This window comes from Littorina saxatilis, linkage group LG14, assembly GCF_037325665.1.
Source record: "Littorina saxatilis isolate snail1 linkage group LG14, US_GU_Lsax_2.0, whole genome shotgun sequence".
In the NCBI taxonomy this organism is placed as follows: Eukaryota; Metazoa; Mollusca; class Gastropoda; order Littorinimorpha; family Littorinidae; genus Littorina; species Littorina saxatilis.
The window spans coordinates 11,515,829-11,527,879 of NC_090258.1; the positions used below are offsets into that span (position 1 = coordinate 11,515,829).

General features: G+C 37.2%; 1 protein-coding gene across 1 annotated transcript in view; it reads left to right on the top strand.

Annotated features, from left to right (window-relative positions):
• LOC138947116 (zygotic DNA replication licensing factor mcm6-B-like) overlaps positions 1 to 10,361 on the top strand; it is a 31,539-nt gene extending 21,178 nt beyond the window's left edge. Inside the window, exons 14-17 of the mRNA XM_070318563.1 lie at positions 969 to 1,098; positions 2,011 to 2,178; positions 6,932 to 7,068; positions 9,309 to 10,361. Coding sequence (XP_070174664.1) covers positions 969 to 1,098; positions 2,011 to 2,178; positions 6,932 to 7,068; positions 9,309 to 9,434 — 561 coding nt within the window. The 3' untranslated portion in view covers positions 9,435 to 10,361. The remainder of the gene's footprint in view (positions 1 to 968; positions 1,099 to 2,010; positions 2,179 to 6,931; positions 7,069 to 9,308) is intronic.
• The last annotated feature ends 1,690 nt before the right edge of the window (positions 10,362 to 12,051 follow it).

The window sequence follows — 12,051 nt, forward strand, 5'->3', positions numbered from 1 at the left end:
ATATTGTACTACGTTGCAAGCCCCTGGAGCAATTTTTTGATTAGTGCTTTTGTGAACAAGAAACAATTAACAAGTGGCTCTATCCCATCTCCCCCCTTTCCCCTATCCCATCTCCCCCCTTTCCCCGTCGCGATATAACCTTGAATGGTTGAAAACGACGTTAAACACCAAATAAAGAAAGAAAGAAAAGTGTTCAAGATCAAACCAAAGAAAAACAGGGGTGGGAGTAGTTCCGTATAATTACGGAATTCTGTATAGCAAACCTTTTTTTCTTTTATTTTTTTCTCTTCTCTTTTCCACAAATAGCATACTATTACAAAGAACAGAAAAGTGTGATTGTTCTTCTATTAATGGACATCAATATATATTTATTATACTTGATTAGCAGGTTATGTTGAGCGTGTCTGCGGTTTGGAATGTATTTAGTGTCTCTGCTTATGTGTGTGGTGATTGCTCACTTCAAAAAGAAACATCAAGTTTGTGAATTCCATACCAGTTATACAGACAAGCATAAAAAGATAAACCATAGACTAAACAAAGTATGGCGGAAAGAAGTAACAAAAGCACCTGTGGATACATTTTACAGAAAAAGACAAACGACGAACAAATAACCAAAAACAAACAAAAAACAAGACAAAAAAAGAAAATAACAACAAACATTTCTCTATATCTCCCTAAAATATTACTTGAGTTGCAATGTGCTTTTACCTTGAACCAAAAAAAATTTTTTTTTTAAAGTGAGGAAAAAGTTGGCCCTTGGACCCCAATTTTTTTTCCCAGTATAGCTCAGATATTTTGCTCCCACCCATGGAAAAAGTTATGGTAAAGACAAACTTGTGTGCATTGAACAAGTGTCGTGAATTTTCTTGTTCTTTTTTCGGGTGTGATTTAGTAAAGAATTCAAGTGTGTTCACTTCTCACTGTCAGGAATTTTATTACAACTAAATTTGTGTTTGATTGTTTACCAGGTGCAACCCAAGCACGTGAAGGAGGCGTTCCGTCTGCTGAACAAATCAATCATCCGTGTTGAGCAGCCAGACATCCACCTGGAGGAGGAGGGACAGGAGGAGGCGGAACAACAGATGGAAGTCGATCAAGGTGAGGGGAGAGAATAAGCAATTAAATAATGTTAAAACACAATGTATCGATTGGAGATTGGATTTCCCTTCTTTGAGTCATGTGACGTCAGAGGCCGACAAAACTTTATAATTTGGCTTTTCAGGTTGACCGAAACTTCAAAGGAACTCAAAAAAAAAAACGTCATGTGTTTGATTGCATGTGTGTGTGCTGTTCAATGTCAAAACAACAACAAAGTGAGTACATGACGTGTGTTTTGTAGTTCCTTTGAAGTTTCGGTCAACCTGAAACGCCCAAATATGAAGCTTATGTGCATGTGTGTGTGTGCTCGTTCAATCGTGAAAACAACAACAAAGTCATAAGTACCTGAAAGGAATTCGATCGATACATAAATGTTATTTGCGTGTTTGACCAAAATATGACATTTTACACAGATCGAGACAGTCATTGTTCACCTCGACCGCTAGCGCGGTCTCGGAGAACAATGACTGTCTCGATCTGTGTAAAATGTCATATTTTGGTCAAACACGCAAATAACGTATATTGTTTGGGCAGTCTCAAAAATGACATAAAAACACAATAATCTGCCTGTTACTATGCCCAGAAAATGTATCAACTGAACATTTATTCATTTTTGTTTGCAATTTAACGTTACCTTCCTAACATTATTTACACGTCTAGGCCTCCAGACATAGATGAGATACAAAACCTAGGTGTTTGTTCTTGACCCTCCATTCGAAAGGCACCAGAAAGTTGGAGAAGACGTATCACAATTCGAATGATGCCATCATAACAAATTTGGATCACGTGTATTATGTTTCTGGATAAGAGGCTTGAAACAGAAGTGCGTCTCTGTGACTTAGCCATGACAAGGTCACCACAAGGCTGTGTTGGTATTGTACATACCACTGACATTTGCATTTCTATTTTCAGACACACCGCAACGGGAGTCGCAGCCAGTCAACGGAGAGCGGGAGGAGGGAGGGGCCTCACCTACATCACAGCCAAAGCGGTCGCTGAAACTGTCGTACGAGGAATACCGCCAGTTGGGCAACCTACTGGTGCTCCACATGCGTAAAAAGGAAGAGGATAATGCTGATGGTGAGAGATTTGTTCATGGTGCACTTGCACTTTTGGTGAGATTTGTTATGGTGCACTTGCACTTTTGTGTAGATTTTTTATGGTGCGCTTGCACTTTTGGTGAGATTTGTTATGGTGCACTTGCACTTTTGTGTAGATTTGTTATGGTGCGCTTGCACTTTTGGTGAGTTTTGTTATGGTGCACTTGCACTTTTGTGTAGATTTGTTATGGTGTGCTTGCACTTTTGGTGAGTTTTGTTTATCTGCACTTCGGGTGAGATTTGTTCATGGTGCATTTGCACTTTTGGTAAGAGATTTGGGAAACAACCTTACACGAAAAAAACCGCTCGTGCAAAACTTGAGTGTACCGTATTTGACGGACTACAAGCCGCGACTTTTAAAAAAAAAAAATCGCATTGCGGCTTATGAAAAGATGCGGCTAAAACGTTACCTAAACTTGAATAGCACTCACCTAATGCAAGTCGCCGCGAATTTTCATTTCGCTCGATTAGCAATTACCGGTACTTTATTACCTCTCTACTCAAGACTCGGCGCTTTTCTCTTTCTTTCGCGAATCTTCGTTTGTCAACAAGTCGTCGTGACAAGATAGCGTACAGAGAAACACCGGATGTATCAGGATCTCGTGCACGCGAGATTTCATTTGTTTGTGTCTCGCGATAGTTTGAGGAGCGAGAGCCGCCATGTTGTGTTTTCGTTTGCTCGAAATGTGCGCAAAAGTCGTAAATCATCCAAAAAAAGCTTATTCCGGGCGGGACTACATGTGTGTGTTGGTTACAAATTGTGTGTCTGTGATATTTTTCTTCAAACTTTTTCACTTTTCTTCTTTGTTTCACTTGTTTATTCTCAGAGCCTATTTCCCCAAATACTGTACTTTCGTTTGCTTGGTTGTTTTGATTGATTGACACGATCTGATTATATTTTTTTTGACGGCGGCTAATATAGTGACGCGGCCTATACGTGGCTCGTCCCAATTTTTTTGTTAAAAGTCGGGGGTGCGGCTTAAAAAACGGTGCGTCTTGTAATCCGTCAAATACGGTACGTGAGACTTGCAGCCCATTCACATAGAAGAAGATGTATGGTTGCATGTTCCTGACCTGAGGCTACTTTCTTTTTTCTCTCTCTCTCTCTCTCTGAATTTAAGGATCAACGGATTCCTGACATTTTAATTCTCTTTGAATTTAGTAGCAATTTATCTAATTCTTCATCAATTGTCAGTGAACTTATGAGTTCAACTGAATTGATGTGTTGACTAAGTGGTGTTTATCTTCACCTTGTGTATGTGGTGGTATATAGATTTGGAAATATAGTGTCTGACAATATTGGGTTGCTGACATCATTCAGTTTTATTATTACGAATTTGGAATTGTTAGTATAACATTTATAATTATTGTTATTATATACCTGTATTATATTTTTTTCAAATTGCAAGCAACTTTTCAACAGGCATGCATAGTCTGTGAAAAAGTAGTCACTTTTCATTACTTGCTTTTCGTCATTATTTGAAAAAAAAGGAAAAGAAAAAAAGCTGTGGAATTATAAACATTACCATGACTTCAACTAAAACATCTTGGCCGAATAAGGAAGGGCTTCGCATTGGACACCTGAATATTAATCATTTATATAACAAAATGACTGATGTTTCAAATGTACTTTTTAATTCTGGAAAAAGTTTTCATATGTTTGGTTTTTCTGAATCCAGACTATCAGATAATGTGTTAGACTCTGACATCATTGTTCCAGGATATACTCTTATTCGTAATGATCCTGTTAAAACGAATGAAACAGGCATTACTGTTTACATAAGTGAATCAGTTACATATAAACGACTAGCTCATCTTGAGGTTCATGGAGTTGAATCAATATGGATTGAAGTTAAATTGAAAAGATCTCCGCCCTTACTATTAGGATTTATTTATAGAAACCCTTCTGAAAGAGTAAATTGGGCAGATAACTTTACTATTATGATGGACTCTGCAACACTGGATTCAAAAGAAATCTTGCTCTTGGGAGATTTTAATATTGATTTAATGAAGCCACATAAAAATTGGAATAATACAATTAATAGCTTTGATTTGCAACAAATGGTTCAGTTACCCACTAGGGTCATGGCTGTTTCTAAAACTCTTATTGATCATATTTATGTGTCAGAAAAACAAAATATTATTGAAACATGCGTTCCTATTTTATCCTGCAGTGATCATTATCCAGTTTGTCTTACCTGGTCAAGGAAAGGTATTAAAATCCCTAAAGCTGGACATAAAACTGTAACTTATCGTCGTTTCTCGCGTTTTAATAAAAATGATTTTCTCTCTGATTTAATTCACAGTCCTCTTTCTGAAGTCTATAGCTTTCAGAATCCTGATAAAGCTTTGGAGCATTGGTATAATATTTTTATTTCTATTTATGATAAACATGCACCATTAATTACGCACAGAGTTAGACATATTGAGAAACCAAAGTGGCTTGATCAAGAAACAGAAGATGCTGCAAACCACAGGGATTATTTGAAAGCAAAGGGTGATTTTGAAGGATATAAACGGCAAAGAAATAATGTAAGTTCCCTAAAAAGAACTAAAAAGAAAAACTATTTCACTGAACTAGTGTCATCTAAACAAGATTCAAAATCAATTTGGAAAGCCATTAATTTATTAACAAACAAGCGTTCTAATTCACACCCAACTGCCATGAAAAACATTTCTGCTGATAAACTTAATTTACATTTTTCTACAGTGGGAGAAAAAGTTATTCCTATTGATAGAACACAAGAAAATGATTTAAATACCTTAATAGATCATTGCAAATCCAAGAGAATAGAGGCAGAAATGCCGCTACAACACATGACTGTGTCTGAAGTTTACTTTGCACTTGTTCATCTCAAACAAACAGGAACCCGGGGTGTAGATAGAATAGACAGTAAAATATTGAAAATAGCTGCTCCTGTAATAACAGACACCTTGACATACATTTACAACTTATGCATTACCACTTCTTATTTTCCAACAGCATTTAAGCAAGCTAAGGTAATCCCTCTGTTTAAATCAGGTGATCCTTCTGATCCTTCTAATTACAGGCCTATTTCAATCCTGTCACCACTTTCAAAACCCTTGGAAAAACATATATATAAACATGCCTTAGCACATTTTGATAAAAACAATTTATTCCATCCAAAACAATCTGGTTTTCGCAAAAAGCACTCATGTCATACAGCTCTTATAAATCTAATTGATCAATGGCTAACCAACATAAATTCTAACAAATTTTCTGCAGCACTGTTTGTTGATTTTGCAAAGGCGTTCGATGTTATTGATCATTCTCTTCTCATTAGGAAATTGTCAATATATGGCATGCAATGCACCACCATTAATATTCTTAAATCTTTTCTTTTAAATAGAAAACAAATTACATTTACTAATGCATCATATTCAAATGAAAGTACTTTGAAATATGGGGTCCCACAGGGATCTGTTTTAGGCCCATTATTGTTCTCCATTTATGTCAATGATTTACCACTGTACATACATAATAACTGTGAGTTGTTTGCAGATGACACTACTATTCATTCTAGTCACCATTCCATAAATTATTTATCAAAAACTCTACAAGAAAGCATTGATGCACTCCTGAATTGGTCAGAGTTAAACCATATGTCTCTTAACCATACTAAAACAAAATTTATGCTAATAACCACAAGACAGAAACGACAAAATCTATTATCGAGCATTCCACCTCTTTATATTAAAAATCAAGTATTGGAAGAAGTGTCTCACCACAAAGTCCTTGGTGTAAAGATTGATAATAATTTATCATGGCATGATCACATTGATTACATCTGTAAGATTGCTTCCCAAAAAATATATCAGTTATCAAAAATAAAACATTTCTTGAATCTCCACTCGCGAAAGATTTTTTTTTACAATCACATCTTGTCAAATATTGATTATGCATCCACTGTGTGGGATTGTGCAAGTGCTAATGTTTTGAAACCTTTAGCCAGTCTTCACAGAAGAGCAGTTAAGCTTATTATGCAAAAAAATCACACTCCTTCAGAATCTGATTATACAAATTTGCAAGTATTACCATTTCAAAAAAGGTTAATGTATAATAAAGGTGTTATAATGCATAAAGTGATGTCAGGATATGCACCGGAGACATTACGTGATAATTTTATTTTGAACTATAACAGACTAAAAATCATCACACCGACTCCACGTATTGACCTTTTCAAATCAAGCCTTCTATATTCAGGTGCGGTCCTATGGAACTCACTTCCTATTTTTCTTAAGCATAAAACAAACACAGACAGCTTCAAAAAAAATTATATGTCGCACATAATGCAACTAAACATGTGCTGAATGGTTCAACAATTCATTTAAAATGTATGTGCATGTTAAACTAAATTATAATAATATGCAGATCTAAATTAAGATATGTTAAAAATTGACATATTTATTATTGGAAATTGTACTTAAAATGCAGCATGACAAATTTATATCTGTATATATATATATAATGTATTATAAGTTTGATGTGATAGTTATTTGATTATATTGTTTTCTGTTCTTGTTGACCCTATATTAGGGCGAGGGCTGGATGTAAAAAAGCAATATTCTTGCTTATCTATTACCCTCGATAATAAAGATTTTGTCTTGTCTTGTCTTGTCTCTCTCTCTCTCTCGCTGAATGCCAACAAGAGGCATGCAGTTTGTTGTAGAATTTCAAGCTGTCACTAACATTCAGTTGTGGCTTGTTGCAGAGAGCGATTCCGGCCTTCGCAAGTCCGATCTGATTGGCTGGTATCTCAAGGAGATTGAGGGCGAGATTGAATCGGAACAAGAACTACTGGAGAAGAAAACGGTTGTAGAGAAAGTTGTGGACAGACTGATCCATGTGGTGAGTGCATTGAATAGTACATGTTTGGTCGTTATGAGTTCATTTCAAGTTTCTTTTTGTGAGATTGAGTTACAAAAGGAAGGAACTGTAGAAGAACAAGAGGCGAAGCCATCAAGGCTCACGTAAGAAATCGACAAACAGTAACACAAACTCAATCACTCCGTCACACACACACACACACACACACACAGAAAGAGCATAGGTGAAACTGTGCAAGAAAGCGAGACACTAGATCTAGATCTGTCTGTCTGCATGTAGCCTACTTACAGGGACACGACTGCCAACTAGTCTCGGCCCGCTCAAAATAATAATGACCGAGACTTTCAGTACTTCCTTCGCGTGACGTCTAACCCTCTTACGTCATAATGTGACGTCAATGTAATGTGACATCTTCAAATGTTAGAGTTTCTACCACAGACATACACACGCACATACAGACAGACAAAGTTACGATCGCATAGGCTACACTTACGTGAGCCAAAAAGCCATTGTGGACAAAGTTGTTGACCCACTTGTAGTTATACATACGGTAAGTTCACTGAATAATGCACATGTATTTGAAAGTTAAAACTTAATAGTGTGCCAGTCACACAATAAGAACAGTTACTGTTGAAGAAGAAAGTTTAGGCCAAACAAAATAAATTGTCTGTTTCTGGTAACATGGCTAAAAAAAATAGGGTCGGTAGGTCGGGATTTTTATTTATTTTTTTTTTCATTTTTTTTTCCCCCAAATGTAGACCAATAAAACTAACTTTAAAAATCGCGCAAAGAGACTGGATTCACTATACATAGAGACAAGACACTCAACACATTTACAAATCGTCAGCGGACTTTCGTTTTCACACGTTTTTGTTGTTCATTTTCTCACCCTGTCCTTTACCACCAAAAAAAAAGAAAAGAATTTTTGAGTTTGGAAAAAAAAAGTTTAGGGTCGGCGCCGAAATTTAGGGTCGGTCGGGTGACCAGAAACAGACAATTTTTTTTTTTGGCCTTAGGCACAAAAAAAAAAATAGTCTGTTTACGGTATCCCGACCGACCCTATTTTTTCGCGCAACCCTAGACTATTTTTTGGCATTTGTGAGAGAATTTTAAAAAAAATAAATAAAAAATTGTTTTTTGGCAAAATAACTTCAAAATATGGGTTTTTTTGGAGAGAAAAAAAATTCCCGACCTACCGACCCTATTTTTTTTGCCTATGTTACCGTAAACAGACTTTTTTTTGGTTGGCCTTATGTGAAGTAATTTGTCAACAGACCTATTAAATATGGTGAGTGCATTGAATAGTGTACATGTATTTAGAAGGTTGATCTGAGAGTGATGTCAATTCAGAACAAAAACTGTCAGAGAAAAAAGGTGGACAGACTCATCTGTCTGGTGAATACATACAATTAATGATGCATGCAAGAGAAAAAGGCCAAACTTCAGTCAGTTCTTTCTTTCTTTCTTTATTTGGTGTTTAACGTCGTTTTCAACCACGAAGGTTATATCGCGACGAGGGAAAGGGGGGAGATGGGATAGGGGAAGGGGGGAGATGGGATAGAGCCACTTGTTAAGTGTTTCTTGTTCACAAAAGCACTAATCAAAAAATTGTTCAAGGGGCTTGCAACGTAGTACAATATATGACCTTACTGGGAGAATGCAAGTTTCCAGTACAAAGGACTAAACATTTCTTACATACTGCTTGACTAAAATCTTTACAAACATTGACTATATTCTATACAAGAACCACTCAACAAGGGTAAAAGGAGAAACAGAATCCGTTAGTCGCCTCTTACGACATGCGGGGGGCAGAGAAATAAGGATGTGGAAAAGAAGACTTTTGGTAAGTGAAATAAAGGTGATGGATCCAGTCAGGTAGAAATAAGACAACAAGAAAAGAATTGGAAAACTGCAGGGAATAGTAGGGAGAGTTTTCTTGGAAGGAAATATAGGTGAAAGGACTGGTAAGGCAGAAATAAGACAAAAGAAGAGAAGTAAAGGGGTGGGGTAGCTCTGTGGAAACACTCCCGCCGCGTGAAGGCGACCCCATGGGAGCCTTCAGTCAGTGTGTTTTTGTTAAGCACGTAGGATATGAAATAAACTTGATCTTTTCGTCTGTTTTTTTCTCTCTTTCTCACTCTCTCACACACAGGCATACACACACAGCTTCAATTGCTATTGCAGGGAAAAATGACTGCATCTTCTGATAAATTACTTCAGTCTATTCTCCTCTCCAAAAAACTATTTTCTCCTGTTTCCAGGACAACGTGTTCATCGAGCTGAAGCAGGCAGGACTGCAGCCACAGAGGAAACACGGGGAGGAGACGCTCACCAGAGACGAAGACCCCATCCTCGTTGTCCACCCCAACTTTGTTGTCGATGCTTGAACAGATTTAATAACATCAACCAACCAAAAAACTAATAAAAGAAGAAAAAATATTAAAAAAATTAAAAAGGAGATTCACACCAACCAAGCGGCATCCAAGAAAGACTTTCTCGACTTTCAATTCACTTTCACGTTCTCTTTGTCATGGATGCTTGAAGAGGGATCAAGTTTGAAAGTGTTATGCCGTATTTGACGGATTACAAGACGCACCGTTTTATAAGCCGCACCCCCGACTTTTGACAAAAAAATTGAGACGAGCCACGTATAGGCCGCGTCACTATATTAGCCGCCATCGAAAAAAATTATAATGAGATTGTGTCAATCGGTCAAAACAACCAGGCAAACGAAAGTAGGGTATTTGGCGAAATCGGCTCCGAGAATAAACAAGTGAAACAAAGAAGAAAAGTGAAAAAGTTTGAAGAAAAATATCACACACACAATTTGTAACCAACATACACATGTAGTCCCGCCCGGAATAAGCTTTTTTGGGATGATTTATGACTTTAGCGCACATTTCGAGCAGACGAAAACACAACATAGCGGCTCTCGCTCCTCCAACTATCGCGAGATAAAAAAAAAACACGAAATCTCGCGCGCATGAGATCCTGATACATCCGGTGTTTCTCTGTAAGCTATCTTGTCACGACGACTTGTTGACAAACGAAGATTCGCGAAAAAAAGAGAAAAGCGTCGAGTCTTGAGTAGAGAGCTAATAAAGTACCGGTAATCGCTAGTCACGACAACTTGTTGACAAACGAAGATTCGCGAAAAAAAGAGAAAAGCGCCGAGTCTTGAGTAGAGAGCTAATAAAGTACCGGTAATCGCTAATCGAGTGAAATGAAAATCCGCGGCGACTTCCATTAGGTGAATGCTATTCAAGTTAAGGTAACGTTTTAGCCGCATCTTTTTATAAGCCGCAAAGCGATTTTTTTTTGTTAAAAAGTCGCGGCTTGTAGTCCGTTAAATACGGTAGTTTGGACTATGGTCAGTACTTGACTATGCGTCAGATAAGGGGGAGACTTTTTTTTGGTTGAAATTTGATGGGGTTTTTGCTTGTGTATATCACAATTCATACATTTTTAACCCTGAGTTATCACTGCTTTTTTCTGTCACTGAATAATGTGTTGTTTTTTGGCCACTGATTTGTTGCAGAATGTGTGTAAAAATTACAATAGTAACTGTAGAATAATAAGGGGGGGGTGAGGGAGGGAAGTCTCAATCTCAGGATATGTAAATATTTGTACATAAATGTAGATGTCGAAATATTTGTACTTTACTATGCTAAAATACAAGTGAACAGTTGAGTATAAAAGCTCCGTGGCTTGAATTGAAAGAGGAATGATTTGAATATTCATTGAGTGCAGTTTACAGATATAAAAATGTGATTTGAATGAATAACAAGGAGTAATTATGTTGCCAAGTTGTGTGTTTTGAACACACAACAAAAAGGAATATGATTTCAAGTTTAATTGAATGCAGTTTTCTAGGCATTAAGATTAATCCAAGGATACCAATTGAATTGTTAATAGCATCATGAGATTTTTGTAACTGTAAATAAATTGAAATTTTTTTTAACTGCAAATAAACATGTTATGTTCTTAGTATGGTTACGTATGCTTGTTGCAAGAATGTGGACAACTGGCAATGCAGACTTCAAATACACCAGTAGTAACAGCTTGCATCCTTGAAAGCAGAACGGAGTAACAACACACACATACAAACACACATGGATGATCCTGTGAAGGTTGCATGTGACTTTGATTAAAATATGTCGTATGCAGAAATTGTGAACATAGAAACAAGCATTAGAAAATGGCAACGTTAAGACATTTACTCATGAAAAGTTACCAGCAGCCATGAATTGCGGCAGCTGGAATGGGAATCCCCCATTTGTATTGATGACTTGCAGAAATGTGAGAAGACACTTTATGTTTGCCTTTGGGTTCAGACCAACACAGGTGTTCATCATGAAAAAGGAATGCAAAACCACTTTCAGACATACAATAAAAGTTGCAGTCGCCCGTACACACGCATGTATGCACAAACCATTTTTACATGGGTGTTACTGGGAAAAATCAAAAAACCTGAAAGGCAGGGGTCCAAAATGCTCAAGTTTGAAAGAAAGTTTCTGGACACCGACGAAACCAAATCATAATAAGCAAGATGGCGGCAAATCCAAGGGAGTGAACCGAGAAAGCACGCGAACCGGTGTCAAAAGTCGGATCGGAACCGCTGCTCGTTATTTCAACTTAGCGAAACGAAGCTTTTTTTTGTTGTTGGAAAAACCGGAATTTCCGGCTTCAGATTTGTTCAAAAACCGGAAGAGTAACACCCATGTTTTTAGACCAGTCATGATTTCGTTCATCTGACGCTGTTTATTTGCATCATTTAATTGACATTTTTTTTATGGAAAGCAACATGGAGAGTGACAAAATTTCATTTATTGAGCTAACAGGCTGGGGGGTTCAACCTGATCTGCTGTTCTTACGTTCCTCTTTAAAATGTCGGAGATTTTATCGGTCATATGCGCAGTTCTGCCTTCTTGTAAAAACTTCCAACACTTGGCAGAGAGAGATGACGTGGTTCTATAAATCAGCTGCAAGAACTAGAAACCACAC